The 18277-nt window shown below is 36.9% G+C and overlaps 1 protein-coding gene across 4 annotated transcripts in view; it reads left to right on the forward strand.

The window, feature by feature from the left end:
* The window catches only part of LOC127850349 (ATP-binding cassette sub-family C member 9-like), an 80160-nt gene that overhangs the window by 48107 nt on the left and 13776 nt on the right, over window positions 1-18277 (forward strand). For 3 of the 4 annotated variants that reach the window (XM_052383326.1, XM_052383341.1, XM_052383342.1), the window contains 9 exons: window positions 374-495; window positions 2944-3082; window positions 4929-5025; window positions 5817-6061; window positions 9618-9848; window positions 10200-10357; window positions 13741-13833; window positions 14561-14663; window positions 18132-18245. In XM_052383326.1, the coding sequence (XP_052239286.1) occupies window positions 374-495; window positions 2944-3082; window positions 4929-5025; window positions 5817-6061; window positions 9618-9848; window positions 10200-10357; window positions 13741-13833; window positions 14561-14663; window positions 18132-18245 (1302 nt within the window). The remainder of the gene's footprint in view (window positions 1-373; window positions 496-2943; window positions 3083-4928; window positions 5026-5816; window positions 6062-9617; window positions 9849-10199; window positions 10358-13740; window positions 13834-14560; window positions 14664-18131; window positions 18246-18277) is intronic. The other variant, XM_052383334.1, reaches the window with a different exon arrangement.

Raw genomic sequence — 18277 nt, forward strand, 5'->3', positions numbered from 1 at the left:
CCAAGTTCTTTCCCGGTATCAAATCACACAGGGCAGTAAGTTTCAAATCAAGGAGGGTCAGCTTAGTTTCAAATCACACTGGTTAAGTTAGATGCTGTGAAAGTCATTAAACTGAGTGCCATTCTTTCCACGGCTTTACATGTACCATAGTAACAAGACTGAACTTAGCCAGTATATATTAATTGACTTCATCTTTCCTATTTCTGAAACATCATTTAACATTTTTGTTGAAAAGAATGTCTTAAATGCTGAGATATCACCTGACCTTATATGAAAATATTCACCCTTAGCACGTGACCTGGCTTAGCCAATGAAAATAAGCAGCCTGGATGAGGTTAGATAAAAAATAATCCCCAATGTCTCCCACATGCAGGTTGTGGTGATGAAGGAAGGTGAGATAGAGTGCCAGGGCAAGCTGTCAGAGCTGAAGAGACTACATCCAGAAATCTACAACAACTGGAGAAAAGCTCTCAAGGAGGCCAAGAATGCAGAGGCGTAAGTATACCAGCCGCAATCTTGAAAAACATGGCTTAAAGCATGTGCTTATAGTGTCGTCTCAGATTAGCCTGTGCAGTATAAGCTAATCAGGAATGACACTGTCTGCTTTTATACAATCTTGTTGAATGTTATTCACTTCTTATAAAAAATTGAGTCTTGGTGGAAAGTGTTGTTGCTGATTGCAGAGGCTAATCTGGTATGACACTAAGGCACCTGCAATCTGGTATGACACTAAGGCACCTGCAATCTGGTATGACACTAAGGCACCTGCAATCTGGTATGACACTAAGGCACCTGCATGATTGCACAGGCTAATCTGGTATGACACTAAGGCACCTGCATTAAAGAGATCACAGAATAGCCCTTTTATATTTTGTAATGCAAAAAAATCATACATAAAAGTGTGTACTATTTATCATCTTGCTATTAATCAGTGTTTTTAAAAGGCAAGATAAAAGGCAAGGTATTTTTTTTTTATCTTTAATACCAGTTTTCACTTAAATCTTTTATAAATTACCTTTAAAAATAAATGAGAGGTTATAACTTTCTGCCGTTTCCTTTTATAATGCTCCCCAAAAAAAATTTGGGGGGAGCATATAGTCACCGCTTCGTCTGTCCGTCCGTCCGTGTGTCCGTCCGTGCACAATTTTTGTCCGGGCTATTTCTCAGCAACTAATGACCGAAAATCAATGAAACTTTATGGGAAGATTCACTAACAAGAAGAGAAGTGCATATTATCAGCGGGTTCTGGTGGGATGATTTTTCACAGAGCTATGGCCCTTTGAAATTTTCCATTAACTGTACATATCAGGGATCATATTTTTTTCGGTTTTGTCGGTCCTTGACCGATTGGGGTCATGAAAGACCGATTGAAAATCCCAAACAGTCGGTCCGATTCTGTTTGCTATTAAAATTCCCATGTCATGAAATCGATTACACAGTGTACATGCTAACACACCCTAATGACATGTCGATACATTTTCCACCAGCGTATTAATCCGGTAATATAATTATGAATGAAAGTCGCGGATCTGATCGACAGAACAGCCGAAAGTTATTTTTATGGACGGAATTTCACACAAAATAGTACACAAGAAAAATAATATACATTGAATAAATCTTTAGTAAAACCGTGTTAGAATCGAAATAATTCGTGTACTTTATACTTTGTTGTTGAATAACTCACGACCGGAAAATTAGATGCGTCGTTTCAACTGCTTCGCTCTCGTGTTTAAATCCCTACGCATCTAAACTATCGGCCGTGGGTTATTTGACAACAAATTATTTCTTAATTATTTAGTTTGTTGTTGTCAGTAGCCAACATACGCACAGGCATTTGTTTGGTTCAGTGCATGTTTGTAAGATATTATCGAGTCGACAACAATTTTAAACATTGGTATAGACTTACACAGATTAATAATATTGACATCGATGAAAAAAGTCTGATAAAACAGCAACAACAATGAAATACCAAATGATAAAACCAGTTGAGAAAACTCGTTCCGTTAAAAAAAAATGCCTAAGGGAATTTTACTTGTACATGTATTGTACCACCTTCATGAATGGCAAAATCAATGGTATATATGTTAACGTAATTTGTCATGATTTCGGATACACATTTTTCGGATATGTTTCCCCATTTATATCCGGACCGATTGATGTTGCGGGAAAATATGATCCCTGGTACATATAATGCAATTCTTGTCCGGGCTATTTCTCAGCAACTAATGACCGAAATTCAATGAAACTTTATGGAAAGTTTCAGTACCAAGGGAGATGTGCATGTTATCAGCGGGTTCTGGTCGGATGATTTTTCACAGAGTTATGGCCCTTTGAAATTTTCCATTAACTGTACATATAGTGCAATTCTTGTCCGGGCTATTTCTCAGCAACTAATGACCTGAATTCAATGAAACTTAAAGGGAAGCTTCACTACCAAGAGGAGATGTGCATATTATCAGCAGGTTCTGGTAGGATGATTTTTCACAGAGTTATGGCCCTTTGAAATTTTATATAAATATATTCTTGTTCCACCAACTACTGTGCCCTCAAGACATTTACTTTTATCTGAATATTAAGTGCAATATTGTGACAAAAAAACACTTTGGGGAGCATCACCCGTCTCCGACGGTTTCTTGTTACTTTTGTTAAATTTTTAAATGACGCTCAAATTCCAGTGGACTTTACTACGGCACATTTATTTAGTGGAGCTGTAATTAGGTCATTCCGGTAAGACATTTTGCAGCAAGTTAAGTTGAAAAATATAGCAAATATTAATACGAAATAAATGCTAGTTACTTTCTGTATGATATGCCTGGAAAGTGAGCGGCATTTAAAAAAAATTATACAAGTTTTAAAGGGTATAAAACAGGAATAATACCTTCCTTGGCATGAACGACGCCATCATGACTATATGTATTACGTTATTCCCCCCTCTGATACCAGCAGAAAGGATTCAGAGACACTGCAGGAAGATCATGAGGATCTGATGACCATGCGACAGATTAGCACCACCAGCAACCTCAGTGAGGTCAGCTCTTCCTCCTCCAGTGAGGATAAACTCAACCAGGAGGCTAACGGAAAGGTAAGCCACACTAAATGGGATAACTGGGCTGAAAACATTTTCTGTAAGTATGGTACATGTGGTAGATTAGCCTTTACAGTCTGCACAGGCTTATGAGGGATGTCACTTTCCGCCTTTACTAGAATGTTTGCTAAGAAGAGACTTCCTTTAATAAAAAAAACAACAACAAAGGGATATTGTAGTCCCTGATAAGCTTGTTTTGACTGCACATGCTAATCTGAGACGACTCTAATGCACATGCATTATGCCCAGTTTTCCAAGAGCAAGGCTAAGGGTGCGACTAGGACTTTTAACATCGGAGGAAGCAATAGATTTTTATGCCCCCATTTCGAAGAAAAGGGGGTATATAGTTTTCGCACTGTCCGTCGGTCGGTCACACTTTTCGTGTCCGCTCTCTAATTCAAATATTTTTCATCCGATCTTTACTTGGTCAGAAGTTGTATCCAGACAATATCTAGGTCAAGTTCGAATATGGGTCATGTCGGGTCAAAAACTAGGTCACTGGGTCACTTAGTGCATTTCAAGGATTTAGCATGGTGTCCGCTCTCTAATTGAAGTAGTTTTCATCTGATCTTTACTAAACTTGGTAAGAAGTTGTATCAAGACAATATCTAGGTCAAGTTTGAATATGGGTCATGCCGGGTCAAAAACTAGGTCATGGGGTCACTTAGTGCATTTCAAGAATTAAGCATGTTTTTCGCTCTCTAGTTTATGTTTCTTTCTGATTTATTTTGATATTCTAAGACATTTTTATGCCTCCGAAAGAAGGCATATAGTGATCGGACTGTCCGTTCGTCTGTCCGTCCGTCTGTCTGTCACACTGTTTGCTTAGATTTCGAAAAATGCTCATAACTTCTATGTCGCTTCAGATAGCAATTTCATATTTGGTATGCATGTGTATATGGACAAGGCCTTACCGTACGCACATAAATTTTGACCCCTGTGACCTTGACCGAAAAAAATATCTACAAACTGCAGCAGATGACATATGTAACAAACAACAAAATTTAAATATTGAACACCTGTTATGCAGCAAACTAATAGTTTAATAAAATGTAGGCGCTGTATTTCTCAAAACATTTACACAGTTATACTTTTATGTAGTGACAAAGTTACAGTTGAGGGCATCCGTGTCCTGTGGACACATTTCTTGTTAATTTAGTTATTGGTTGGTTTGAAAATGATGGCATGTTACATACTTGAAACTTTGAATATGTTGGGTGTAATAAATTTTACATTTTGTCCAGAATCATTAATGGTCGGACTCTTCATAGTTGTAACTTATGTGCAGTCCAAACAGACTATTCATTGACAACTTTTTTTGCTTTTCTTGTTATCCCTCGCCATAGGCGGAGGGAAATTGTTTTGGCGTTGTCTGTCCGTCCTTCCGTCTTTCTGTCCGTCTGTCCGGCACTTTTTTGTCCGGAGCCATAACTTGGAAGTGCTTTGGCGGATTTCATTGAAACTTGGTATGAGTATATATATGGATAAGAGGATGATGCATGCCAAATGGCATTGTACACCATCTGTTAATATCGGAGTTATGGCCCTTTGTAACTTAAAGAAATGCTTTTTTACCTCAGTGTCAAATATAACACTTTTGTGTCCAGAAGCATATTGGCAGGGGATATCAATTCAATGAATTTGCTTGTTTTTATAGTTAAAAGGAAGTCTCTTGTTTGTAAAAATCCAGTTTAGGTGGAAAGTTTTGTCCCTGATCAGCTGGTATGTACTGCATAAAGCCCAATTTTCAAAGAATAAGGCTGACCAATTTGTTAAGGTGCACAAAATCATGAATATGTGATAAAAGTTAAAGCAGTAATAACTAAGCAGTACTTGCTGGCAGGTGCTGGAGGTGCCCATGACGACAGACGCAAAGAAGCCGGCAGATGTTGTCCTTGACCAACCAAAATCAGTCCTCATTGAAAAAACAGATGAGAAAAGTAAGCTCTTGTGGTCAAGTAATAATAGGGTTCTTAATTGTATGCTTTTAATGCCCACGGTAGGGTGGCAAAAAGCAGTTGAACTGTCCGTCAGTCTGTCAGTCTGTCCGTCCATCCGAAAACTTTAATATTGCCCATAACTTTTGCAATATTGAAGATAGCAGCTTGATATTTGGCATGCATGTGTATCTCATGGAGCTGCACATTTTGAGCGGTGAAAGGTCAAGGTCATCCTTTAAGGTCAAATATATGGCTTCAAAGCGGTGCAGTAGGAGGCATTGTTTTTCTGACAAACACATCTCTTGTTTCTTATGTTATTGTTAAACATGACCTTTTTCTTTTTGTACAATTTACTTGGGTGGATTGTGTTACTTTATAGTGTCAGGTATCTTTTGGGTAAATAAAATTGTGTTTTTTAGCTCGACTATTATATATGAAATATATATAGTGGAGCTATCCTACTCACCCCGACGTCGGCGTGACCGTCTGCGTTAGCGTCTGCGTTAGCGTGCAAATGTTTAAGTTTTCGTACTACCCCATATATTTTCTTTGTCCCTTGACATATTGCTTTCATATTTTGCATACTTGTTTACCAACATGACCCCAACCTATAAACAAGAGCAGACAACTCTATCAAGCATTTTGTCATAATTAGAGAGAGGCTCATATCTTTCCTGCGTAGGCAGTTATCAGCACCTATCAGGCCTGTTGGGCAAGCTATTGTACCTGTCTTTGATAACTTGAGCATCAATAAATTTCATCTGTCAGGTTCTCATAACTCTTGCTTCCAGTCATTGAACACGACCAGTCGAGCCCATCAGGCAAGCTGATCAAGAAGGAGCACCGGGAGGTGGGCTCGGTGTCATGGCGGGTGTACCGGTCCTACCTGGCGTCCTGCGGCCCCCTGCTGGTGACCCTCTCCCTCCTCCTGATGGTGGTCAACCAGGCCCTCCTCGTCAGCACCAACATCTGGGTCTCACACTGGGCCTCGGACTCTACAATGTTTGTAAACAACCGTCCACCCAACTCTACTGAGGTAAGGCTACAATGCACCCAACTCTACTTAGGAAAGGCTGCAATACATTCTTAACCCTTTACCACTCACGCACTTCAAGATGTTTATAATCCCTTATTAAAGTAAATTCAAGCCTAAATTTCCAATCCTTATTTACTGATGAACAGCAAGATTGCTTAAATCACTTATAATAAATTATTTCGATTGAATATTTGAAATTTGCTAAACTGATAAAGTATGCACTCTTCTAAAATAGTTTTAATCTTATAATCATGAAACATGATCTGTGTTACCATGACCTTCAAACAGGCTATTATGTGGCTGGTTAGCAATCAGTTGTAATAATCAATAGTTGTAATAATATTATAATTATGTAAGCTATAATGCCCTTGAGTAGCCTGATGCTGTCTCAAATAGAGGCATAAAGAAACTAAGGTAGGCAGGGTATTTCATGACATTAGGATTAGACAAAAATTTCCTGCCTTTAACCCGCAGAATGGAGCTTTTTCCAGGCAGAGTAAAAAAAACACCTGATTATTTCTCATGATGGGACATGTTAATAGCACACACTTGGCAAATGGGTGTTTTCATATAATTGTCACAACACTTTCTGGCAATATTTTTTGACATTTAATGAAGGCCTAGTTTAATAACAAGCAAATTTGAATCAGGCACTTCAGAGCTTTATTTTAAAAAAGCCAACTTTGCGTGTGTTCGTCCGTCAACAATTTGTTTGTATAAACAGTAGAGGTCACAGTTTTCATCCAATCTTCATGAAATTTGGTCAGAATCTTTATCTTGATTAAATCTGGGAAAGGGATTGTATTTGGGTCATCTGGGGTCAAAAACTAGGTCACTAGGCCAAATAATTAAAAAACCTTGTGTAGACAATAGAGGTCACAGTTGTCATCCAATCTTTATGAAATTTGGTCAGAATGTTTATCTTTATGAAATCTGGATTGGGATTGTATTTGGGTCATCTGGGGTCAGAAACTAGGTCACTAGGTCAAATCATAAAAACCTTGTGTAGACAATAGAGGTCACAGTTTTCATCAGATCTTAATGAAATATGGTCAGAATATTTGTCTTGTTAAAATCAGGGATGGGAATGAATTTGGGTCATCTATGGTCAAAACCTAGGTCACTAGGTCAAAGTTTAAAAATAAATTGTGAAGACAGAAGAGGTCACAGTTTTCATCCAATCTTGATAAAATTTGGCCAGAATGTTAATCTTGATGAAATCTGGGTTGGGATTGTATTTGGGTCATCTGGGGTCAAAAACTAGGTCACAAGTTCAAATCATAGAAAAACATTGTGTATACAATAGAGGTCACAGTTTCCATCAGATCTTTATGAAATTTGGTCAGAATGTTTATCTTGATGAAATCTGGATTGGGATTGTATTTGAGTCATCTGGGGTCAGAAACTAGGTCAAATCATAGAAAAACCTTGTGTAGACAATAGAGGTCTGGTCAAATCATAGTAAAACTGCCTGTAGATGATAGAGGTTACAGTTTATCAGGTGAGCGATTCAGGGCCATCATGGCCCTCTTGTTATGGAATCTTCACCAAACTTTCTGGGAATGTTTGTTGACATACAATTGAGGCTAATAACAACACGCCTATTATTTTACAGGCACGTAAGAGCATTGCCCTCTTTTTGTACAAATAATGAAACAATCACCATTCTTACCCACACAATTTTCATTGAATCTTCACCGAATTTCTGCAAATGTTTGTCATCAGTCAATGGAGCCAAGTTTGATAATCAGCTGTATCTATCATACAGAGCACTTCAAAGTTATTGCCCTTTGTTATTACAAAAAATGCAGCAGTCACTTTTTCAGTTCCTTTCACTTATTCTTTACACCAAATTTTTCTGATATGGGGTCCTTTTTTAATGAAGGGAGTATATTACGGTCAGGTTTTTTTTTTACTAAGAAAGTGACGCCGATATTCGGCGTCTTCCCCTACCAGAATTTTTCCCCTAAAAATACCATTTCCCCTCCAAAAATATAATTTTTTACCAAAATATAATATTTTACCCTCAAAGAAATGTTTTTTTCTTTTGGGAAGTCGACACTTATCCAATTTGTACTATGTACAACGATCTCACTCTCTCTCTCTCTCTCTCCCGACGCACACTCAAATCTGGGAATCCCTGTGATTCTATATATAGCTCTTAAATTACGTCATGGAAACCGGGCAACTAATCGTATTAATCACGTGACTATTTTACTGGATTCCGGTCTTGCACGAGAAGGGTGTTTCGTCAATTAATTACCGGAAACCAGTTGAATTTTCATCCAGGTTATGTGAAAGCCAAGATATAAACGTTAAAACAGAAAAAAGTCTCACAATTGGCGTTCATACACGAACAAAATCAAACGTTCGGACTCGGAAAATATAAATTGCGTTTACGCATTTTTTAAGAATGAATCATCAAAAACCGTTGAAACCCAGCAGGATTGAGAGTTACATGTAATCAACATCGATTAATACTGTCGGATTATTGTGAAAGTGAAAGTAGACAATCGGCAGCTGCCGCACCTTTCCCTTCCAATACTGTAGCAGATCTAGATCGTCAACCCATTCATCATGAAATTGAAATCACAATATTGACATCGTTGCCCGGCCCCAGTTGAAAACATTTCCCATTATTAGATCTACCCCTGAAACTTTATTTAGGACTTTGACTTTAATATCATACTTGTTCATGTGTTTAAGAACAAAAAGGTCAGAGACATGCCTCTTTCTCTAAAAAAAAAACTCTGAAGTCTGTAGGTGAGTTATAGACATTGAAATGAACAGTTTTTATTTTTTCCCCAAATATGTCTCTTTCGCGCTCGATTTTCCCCTTTTACCCAGCGTCCAGCGTCTTCCCCTTTTTCTAAAAAAAAAACCCTGACGGTCAATGACCTAGTCAGACCATGTTGTAAATGATTTGTAAAATTTGGCTGAAGGCTAAGAGAAAAATGCCCATGTTTCAAGATGAATGTGGACAAATTTGAAATGCTAATAAGAGAATGGACAAATTAATTAGAACACTAATATGTAATTTTTGTATTATTATAATTATTATCTGCACCTGTAATTTGGTGTATAGTGACACAATTTAGGATTGTTCCAGTTGTTGTTTTTACTTTGCATGAACTTGTATACCATTTCCAATCTTTCCAGAAAAACCACTTTAAGCAGAAAGTTTCATTTTATTGCACCCCCCCCCCCCAACAGGCTTATTTTAAACGACATTATGCACATGCATTAAGCATTATTATACCAGAGCAAGGCTTTCATAAGACATCACTTGTTTCTTCATTCCTCACAATGGTACACTATTTCATAAGACATCACTTGTTTCTTCATTCCTCACAATGGTACACTATTTCATAAGACATCACTTGTTTCTTCATTTCTCACAATGGTACACTATTTCATAAGACATCACTTGTTTCTTCATTCTTCACAATGGTACACTATTTCATAAGACATCACTTGTTTCTTCATTCCTCACAATGGTACACTATTTCATAAGACATCACTTGTTTCTTCATTCCTCACAATCGTACACTTCCAGGGCTTTGACAACAGCAGGTACATACATGTCTACGTGACCTTGTCAGTGTGCGCCGTCATGGTAACACTTGTGTCGGGATTTGTGTTCCATTTCACTGGTGTGGTTGGGGCCAAGACCCTCCACCATGACCTACTTCACAGGGTAATGAACGTGCCCATGAGGTTCTTTGATACCAACCCAAGCGGGCGAGTCATCAACCGGTTCTCCTCGGATCTCAGTAATATTGATCAGGTATTGGTGAATGAAGTGTCTTGATTAAAACAATTATGGTGTTTAGAGATCAAAGCTTAAACAAATGCTCAGATGCCAATCAGTTTGTGCAGGTATATAACATCAATCCTCATTAGATTGTTTCTTATGAAAGTATTGATGATGCTGAAACCATTTAGTGGCCAGTTTTATGCTCTTTAGTCCTCTGCAACTACCTATACAAGTTAAATAATGCTTTTGCAGTACTTTCAAACTACATTGAGCTGCACTATTTTGGAAAAGGGAGTATAAGGCTTGTATGTAAAGTTTCCGCCTAAGAAAAGACTTCCTTTAAATGAAAAATTCCATTAAAGTGGGAAGTATTTTTTGCAGAAAATTCCTGGAACGTGGGAGTCATTTCTGCGATGCCTTTTCGCAACATTTGGTGCCATAATTGTCAACTGTATTGGGACGCCATATTTCATCATTGCTGCCGTCGGGGTGGCATTTCTATACGTCCTGTTAGAAAGACTCTATATTGCCACTGCAAGGTATTGTAATGATTAGCAAATTAACAATTTGTAGCTGAGGTATTAAAATCTTCATTTATTAGCTCATCTATTTTTTGAAAAAAAATTATGAGCTATTGTCATCACCTTGGCGTCGGCGTTGGCATCGGCGTCCAGTTAAGTTTTGCGTTTAGGTTCACTTTTCTCAGAAAGTATCAATGCTATTGCATTCAAACTTGGTACACTTACTAACTATCATGAGGGGACTGGGCAGGCAAAGTTAGATAACTCTGGCGTGCATTTTGACAGAATTATGTGCCTTTTTTATACATAGAAAATTGAAAATTTTGGTTAAGTTTTGCGTTTAGGTCCACTTTTCTCAGAAAGTATCAATGCTATGGCATTCAAACTTGGTACACTTACTTGCTACATGTATCATGAGGGGACTGGGCAGGCAAAGATAGATAACTCTGGTGTGCATTTTGACAGAATTATGTGCCCTTTTTATACTTAGAAAATTGAAAATTTGGTTAAGTTTTGTGTTTAGGTCCACTTAATTCCTACAGTATCAAAGCTATTGCTTTCATACTTGCAACACTTATTAACTATCATAAGGGGACTGTGCAGGCAAAGTAATGTAACTCTGACTGGCATTTTGACAGAATTATGTGCCTTTTTTATACTTAGAAAATTGAAAATTTGGTTAAGTTTTGTGTTTTGGTCCACTTTACCCCTAAAGTATCATAGATATTGCTTTCATTCTTGGAACACTCGCAAACTATCATAAGGGTACAGTAAAAGGACAAGTTGCATTACTCTGGTTGTCATTTTTACGGGATTATGGCCCTTTTTTTACTTAGTAACTTTGAATATATGGTTAAATTTTGTGTTTGGATCCACTTTACTTCTTAAGTATCAAGGCTATTGCTTTCAAACTTCAAATACTTTCATGCTATCATGAGGATACTGTACCTGGCAAGTTGAATTTTACCTTGACCTTTGAATGACCTTGATTATTATTAAATTTTGCTAAAATTGCCATAACTTCTTTATTTATGATTAGATTTGATTGATACTTTGACAAAACTACTCTTACCTGACAAACCACAATAGACTCCACCCAAACCATCCCCTGTGCCCTCCCCCCCCCCATTTTTTTTTTTTTTTAAGATCATCTCACAAATGACCACCACACCCTCACACTATACCCCCCACCCCACCCCACCCCCAATTTTTTTAAACGGTTAAAAAACACAAATATTTATTTTTATTATTTTATGTTTGAAATACTGTCCAACCATCGCACCCAAGAATCCCCCCCCCCATCCCCCCTCCCCCCACCTGAATCCCCCCCCCCCCCCCTATTTTATTTTTTTTTTTTTTATTTTTTTTAAAGATCATCTCACAAATTACCACCACACCCTCACACTTTACCCCCCCCCCACCCCCCCCCAAATTTTTTTTTTGAAACGGTTAAAAAACACAAATATTTATTTTTATTATTTTATGTTTGAAATACCGTCCAACCATCGCACCCAAAAATCCCCCCCCACTCCCCCCCCCAACCCCCCACTCCCCCCCCTCCCGATTTAAAAAAATTTTTTTTTGCGTTTTTTTTTTCGCATTTTTGGAAGATAATGTAATAAATTCCACACCCCCACACTATACACCCCTCTTCATTCCGCCCCTCCCTCCTTTGTGATTGAAAATGAGTCCCTTCACCTTTAAAAAGAAAATAGATGAGCGGTCTGCACCCGCAAGGTGGTGCTCTTGTTTATGTGTGTTACTGGTGGCAAGACCAAAACAACTAGGGTAGGGAGGAAGTAATGAACAATACATAAATGTCAACTTGATTTGAATGAGTCTTCCAAAAACATTGAAACTGTCCTTAATGTATTCTAAAAGTCAATGTTCAAAAATAATTAAAGAATATAATATTGAATTAAGATTTAAAGAAAAACTGAAAAGGTATATGAGCAACAATAAAATCTTAAACAGCAACAGAAATAACATCATCAACAAAAACCTTAGTATCAAACAACAGCATTATAAACAACACTGTCAACAACAATAGCATCAATATTAACTACAATACACTCATGAACAACAACAATAGTATCAATATCAACAACTACATAAGCATAATCAACATCAAATATAGTACCATTGACAACAGCATCATCAGCAACAAATACAGTAACAGCATCAACGTTACAATTTCCTCATCAACAGCAACAAAATAATCAATGGCAACAACAATTGCCTCACCGGTAATAATTGTACCATCAAGAACAAAAAAGTATCAAAAATAATAACTACAATAGCATCACCTGTATTAACAATAGCACAAACTTTAACAACATCACCATCAACAACAAAACCATCAAATACAGACTCAAAAGCGTCAACAATAATGACAATAGCAACAACTACAACAACTTGAGTGTCAATAATAACATTTCAGGGACCGAATTTAACCTATTAGGGCACTTGCATTTTTTGGCAAGTTGATTTTTTTTTTCACTTGCAAAATGAAAAACTTACTCCCAATTGAGGTTTTATATTTTGTATTTAAAAAAAAATACATTTCTTGTACCATATTGCTTAAAATTGTGCATTATATGTTGGCTACTTAAAATAGCATAATCATTGTCGCTGTCAACAACATAATCTTGATTGATGTTAAATTCAGTCATCTATCTAACTTTCAAGAGCTACTGTCGGAGTGGCTTTCTCTGTAGGTTTTGGAGATTTAAGTTTCTTTGCTGTCTCAGCGTCCTTGGATGTCGGCCTCTTCAGAAATTTGTCTATGATTGATGAAAGTTTTTGATCGTGCATAGGGAAAGATTTTTCGAAAGTCGCATTCACCAAGACGCTTATTAGCTGCAAGTGCATAGTGAACCATAGCTCGTACCAGAGTAGCTTCCCTTGAATCTTACAACAACAACAATGGCGGTCGAATGTGTTTATGCAATTCATTAACACTTTAATTGTTTAATTTAAGCAAGATTTTGATCTTGAAAAATTGGAGTTGTGATTATAGAAAGTAATTACATGTTTCTCTCAATACTTAAAGATTTAGGGAAAAACAGGTTTGAGAAATCTGAAATTTCTACTTGCAGAAAATTGCAAGCTTTATATTTTTCAACTGACTATCCATAAATATCACTCGCATTTTGCGATTATGCGAGCTAAGTTTCGGTCCCTGCATTTGAAAAGCATCAACAGCAACAACAATTGCATCAATAACAACAAAAGCATCAACAAGAACACCAAGAGGATGAAAACAACACATATAGTAGCATAACCAACAGAAGCAGCAGCTTATTACAAAATCATGTCAAGTTGTCTGTATTTTATTACTATCATAAAAGAAACATGAGCAGTATTTGGTTAAATTCTAATGTACTTTTTTCAACTTTCAGGGAGTTACAGCGACTGGACAGTGTTACCAAATCTCCAGTGTTCTCACATTTTTCAGAGACATTGAGCGGACTGCAGACTATAAGGGCTTACAAGTGAGATACATACAGTACCATACAAAATTGGTTAATTTTTGGCTGGAATTTCACTTAACTCTTTACCACTTAGATGCATTTTGACGCATGTTTAGTCCCTTGAAAAGTTAAATTTAATTAAATACATTTCTTACTAAATTCAAGTTTTAAAGGCTTCATTTCAGACCCTTAGATACTGATGAGAAGCAAACAGCATAAAACCTGAGCAGACTGTGAGTTACTCGCAGGCTGTTCTGGTTTTATGCTGGTTTCAAAGGGCATTTTCACTTTGCTTCTTATGGGGAAAAGGGATATTCATAACTATACTTCTCACCCATTTCTCTGCATCTGTGTTATGCTCTGCTCAGGTAGAGTTGCAACATCTCCATACCACTGTTTCTTCTAGAGGTATTCATTGAATCTTTACACATATATGCAGGGTCATTGTGTGAGAGTTGGTCAATATATTAGGCGTTTGACTGAAAACACTACAAAAGGGGAAGAATAGTCAGGTGCAGTTTTGAGGCAGCTCTTGTCTAGATATGAAAGATTGATATTCTAAAAGAGTGATGAACACTATTATGAGGGTGTATAAAACTTAACATGAAACTTTTTTTTCTGCATTATCCAGTTATTAAATAATTTGTGTATAAAAATATTGGGCCCTTGTTTGAATAAATTAATCTGTAAAGTTTTGCACTTCTCATGTCAGTATTGAGACACATGGTTAATCTGAATATCTTTTCAGAGCCCAGTCCAGATTCCAACAGACTGCTATTACCTCCATCGATACTAATGTTCTTCCCTTCTTGTTCAACCAAACAGCGAACAGATGGCTCGGTGTTAGACTGGTAGGTCCGCTCTTAACATGCATCTTTCAGTTTAACACTTTCCCTCTTAGAGTGTTAGAGTCTTTAGCCCTTTTTCCCTTAGTGAGGCTCAATTGGATTAAATATGAAGTGCTTTTTTATGTCCCCCACTATAGTAGTGGGGGACATATTGTTTTTGCCCTGTCTGTTGGTCTGTCTGTTGGTCTGTTTGCGCCAACTTTAACATTTTGCAATAACTTTTGTTATATTGAAGATAGCAACTTCATATTTGGCATGCATGTGTATCTCATGAAGCTGCAAATTTTGAGTGGTGAAAGTTCAAGGTCAAGGTCATCCTTCAAGGTCAGAGGTCAAATATATGTGGCCAAAATCGCTCATTTTATGAATACTTTTGCAATATTTAAGATAGCAACTTGATATTTGGCATGCATGTGTATCTCATGGAGCTGCATATTTTGAGTGGTGAAAGGTCAAGGTCATCCTTCAAGGTATGAGGTCAAATATATGTGGCCAAAATCGCTTATTTTATAAATACTTTTGCAATATTGAAGATAGCAACTTGATATTTGGCATGCATGTGCATCTCATTGAGCTGCACATTTTGAGTGGTGAAAGGTCAAGGTCAAAGTCATCCTTCAAGGTCAGAGGTCAAATATATGTGGCCCAAATCACTTATTTTATGAATACTTTTGCAATATTAAAGATAGCAACTTGATATTTGGCATGCATGTTTATCTCATGGAGCTGCACATTTTGAGTGGTGAAAGGTCAAGGTCATCCTTCACAAGGTCAAGGTCATCCTTCAAGGTCAAACATCATATAGGGGGACATTGTGTTTCACAAACACATCTTGTTCATTGTTAAGTAAGTTACTAGTTTTATGATAACTATCCAATGGTCCTACAAATTTGGAAAGAATAATGAACGTTTTTTAGCTCACCTGAGCACTAAGCTGAATGTGCTCATGGTGAGCTTTTGTGATCGCCTTTTGTCCGTCGTCCGTCATGCGTCGTCAACATTTTGCCTTGTGAACACTCTAGAGGCCACATTTATTGTCTGATCTTCATGAAACTTGGTCAGAACATTTGTCCCATTGATACCTCAACTGAGTTCGAAACTGGGTCATGCTGGGTCAAAAACAAGGTCACTAGGTCAAAAAAAAGAAAAACCTTGTGAACACTGTAGAAGTCACATCTGATGCCCAATCTTCATGTAACTTTGTCAAAATGTTTGTCTAAATGATATGTTGGTTGAGTTCAAAAATGGTTCTGGTCCGTTGAAAAACATGGCTGCCAGGGGGCGGGGCAGTATTCCATATATGGCTATAGAGAAACCTTGTGAACACTTTAGAAGTCACAATTTTTGCCCAATCATCATGAAACTTGGTCAAAACACTGGTTTCATTGATTTTTGGACTAATTCGAAAATGGTCCAGATCGGTGAAAAAACATGGCCGCCAGGGAGCGGGGCAGTTTTCTCTATATGTATATAGTGAAAACATGTGAACCCTCTACATTTTTGGTCCAATGTTCATGAAATTTGGTCAGAACATGTGTTTTCTGGATATGACGGTTGAGTTCGAAAATAGTTTGGATCGGTAAAAAAAGCATGGCCGCTTGGGGGGGGGGGGTCATTTTCCTTATATTTATATAGTAAAGCAGCTTGTGAACAGTCTAGTTTAGCATGTCAAGGGAAGTAACTGCAAAATGGCTTTTGAAAAATTATGTTGAATTGACAGAGTTGTCTCCCTTTTTAAAATATTTTTTTTTTAAGCACAAGAAGATTAAGTGGAATTAATTATAAATGATAGTTTTACATTCTGGAAGATAGCAAACTTTTGAATATGTTTTTTATTGTTTGATGATTCTGTACAATATGACATTCTTTTGTCAAACGTTTAAAGCAAGACTTTACGATTTTTATATGTGTTAAATTGTAATATATTGATAAATACATGTTACAATAACACAAAATAGGCAAGACATTGAAGACGAATTTCATAAAATGCAGCAAAGACAAATTAGCGCCCCGAGCCGATGGTGACGAAGATATTTCGTACATATTTTCCTACAATAACCAGATAATTTGTCTTTTTATTAGGATTGGAGTTAGTGTTTGTGTGTCGTATGAATAGACATCGCTGCAGGAATTTAAAAACAACCATTAAACTAAATTAAGATTCACATCGTACATGAATGATATACATTCTGGCGAATTCGACTTTACAGACATTTTTTATTTCAGAATTAAATATCTGGCTTATTTCGCATTTTTCGACACATGACTCTAGAGGTCACATTTCTTTTCCGATCATCATGAAACTTGGTCTGAAGATTTGTCCCAATGATATCTTGGATGAGTTAGAAAATGGTTTTTGTTGCTTTAAAAACATTGCCACCAGGGGCGGGGCATTTTTCCTTATATGGCTTAAGTAAAACCTTGTTAACACTCTAGAGGCCACATTTATTGTCCAATCTTCATGAAATTTGGTCAAAAGATTGGTCTCAATGATATCTTGGATGAGTTCGAAAATAATTATGTTTGCTTGAAAAAAATGGTTTCCAAGGGGCGGGGCATTTTTCCTTATATGGCTATAGTAAAATCTTGTTAACACTCTAGAGAGGCCACATTTACTGTCCGATCTTCATGAAACTTGGTCAGAAGATTCATCCTGATAATATCTTGGAAGTGTTCAAAAATGATGCGGGTTGGTTGAAAAACATGGCTGCCAGGGGGCGGGGCATTTTTCCTTATATGGCTATAGTTAAATCTTGTTAACACTCTAGAGGTTGATTTTTTTATCTTAATGAAACTTGGTCAGAAGATTTGTCCCAATAATATCTTGTTATCTCAGGTGAGCGACTTTGGGCCTTTCAGGCCCTCTTGTTTCTTGGCATTTATCAACTCCTGATACAAAAGTCTTTATTTAAGACCATGGGTTAATTAAATTATCATTTTTTTTGCTAATTTTATTTTTAAAACATACAAGTGTTTTAAATATCCTTACAACACATTATCAATGTTTTGCAGAGAAGTTTTTTCAGGAGTAAATGCCCTTTGTTTAAAATTACATTTGAAAGCTTCTGTACGAAACTACTACTAAATTGAATGCAATTTTTATCAAACTTTTACTAAAACATAATCTTCAATTTGCTTCAGTGCATGTTGTGAAGGTTTAGTTATTTTTTTAAAGGATTAAGTGCCCTTTGTTTAAAGTTACATAATGCCATTGCCTTGCTTTCTTTCCTTTAAAGATAAATTGCATATCCTTAATGTACTCTTTTGACAATGCACCTGTTTCTAGGGATAATATGATATGCTGTCTGTGATGGCTGCTTGTTTACTCTTTTCTTGATTCAAGATTGAGACTTAATTTTGGTCAATATTGCTCTAAAATGTTTCAGTGTTTAAATAGTCTTAAGAATAAGAAAGAATAATGTCCCTTTACTGACTTTATATTAATGTTCAGAACAATCTTTGTTTTTCCAGGACTATTTTGGTGCTATATTGGTGCTGGTGTCAGCAGTGACAAGTCTCTTAGCTGGACTTGCTGGAAAGATAGACCCGGCCTATGTTGGACTGTGTATTGCATATGCTCTAATGGTAGGCTCTGTTTTACTGGCAATATAGACTAT

Source organism: Dreissena polymorpha, chromosome 1, assembly GCF_020536995.1.
Source record: "Dreissena polymorpha isolate Duluth1 chromosome 1, UMN_Dpol_1.0, whole genome shotgun sequence".
Taxonomy (NCBI): Eukaryota; Metazoa; Mollusca; class Bivalvia; order Myida; family Dreissenidae; genus Dreissena; species Dreissena polymorpha.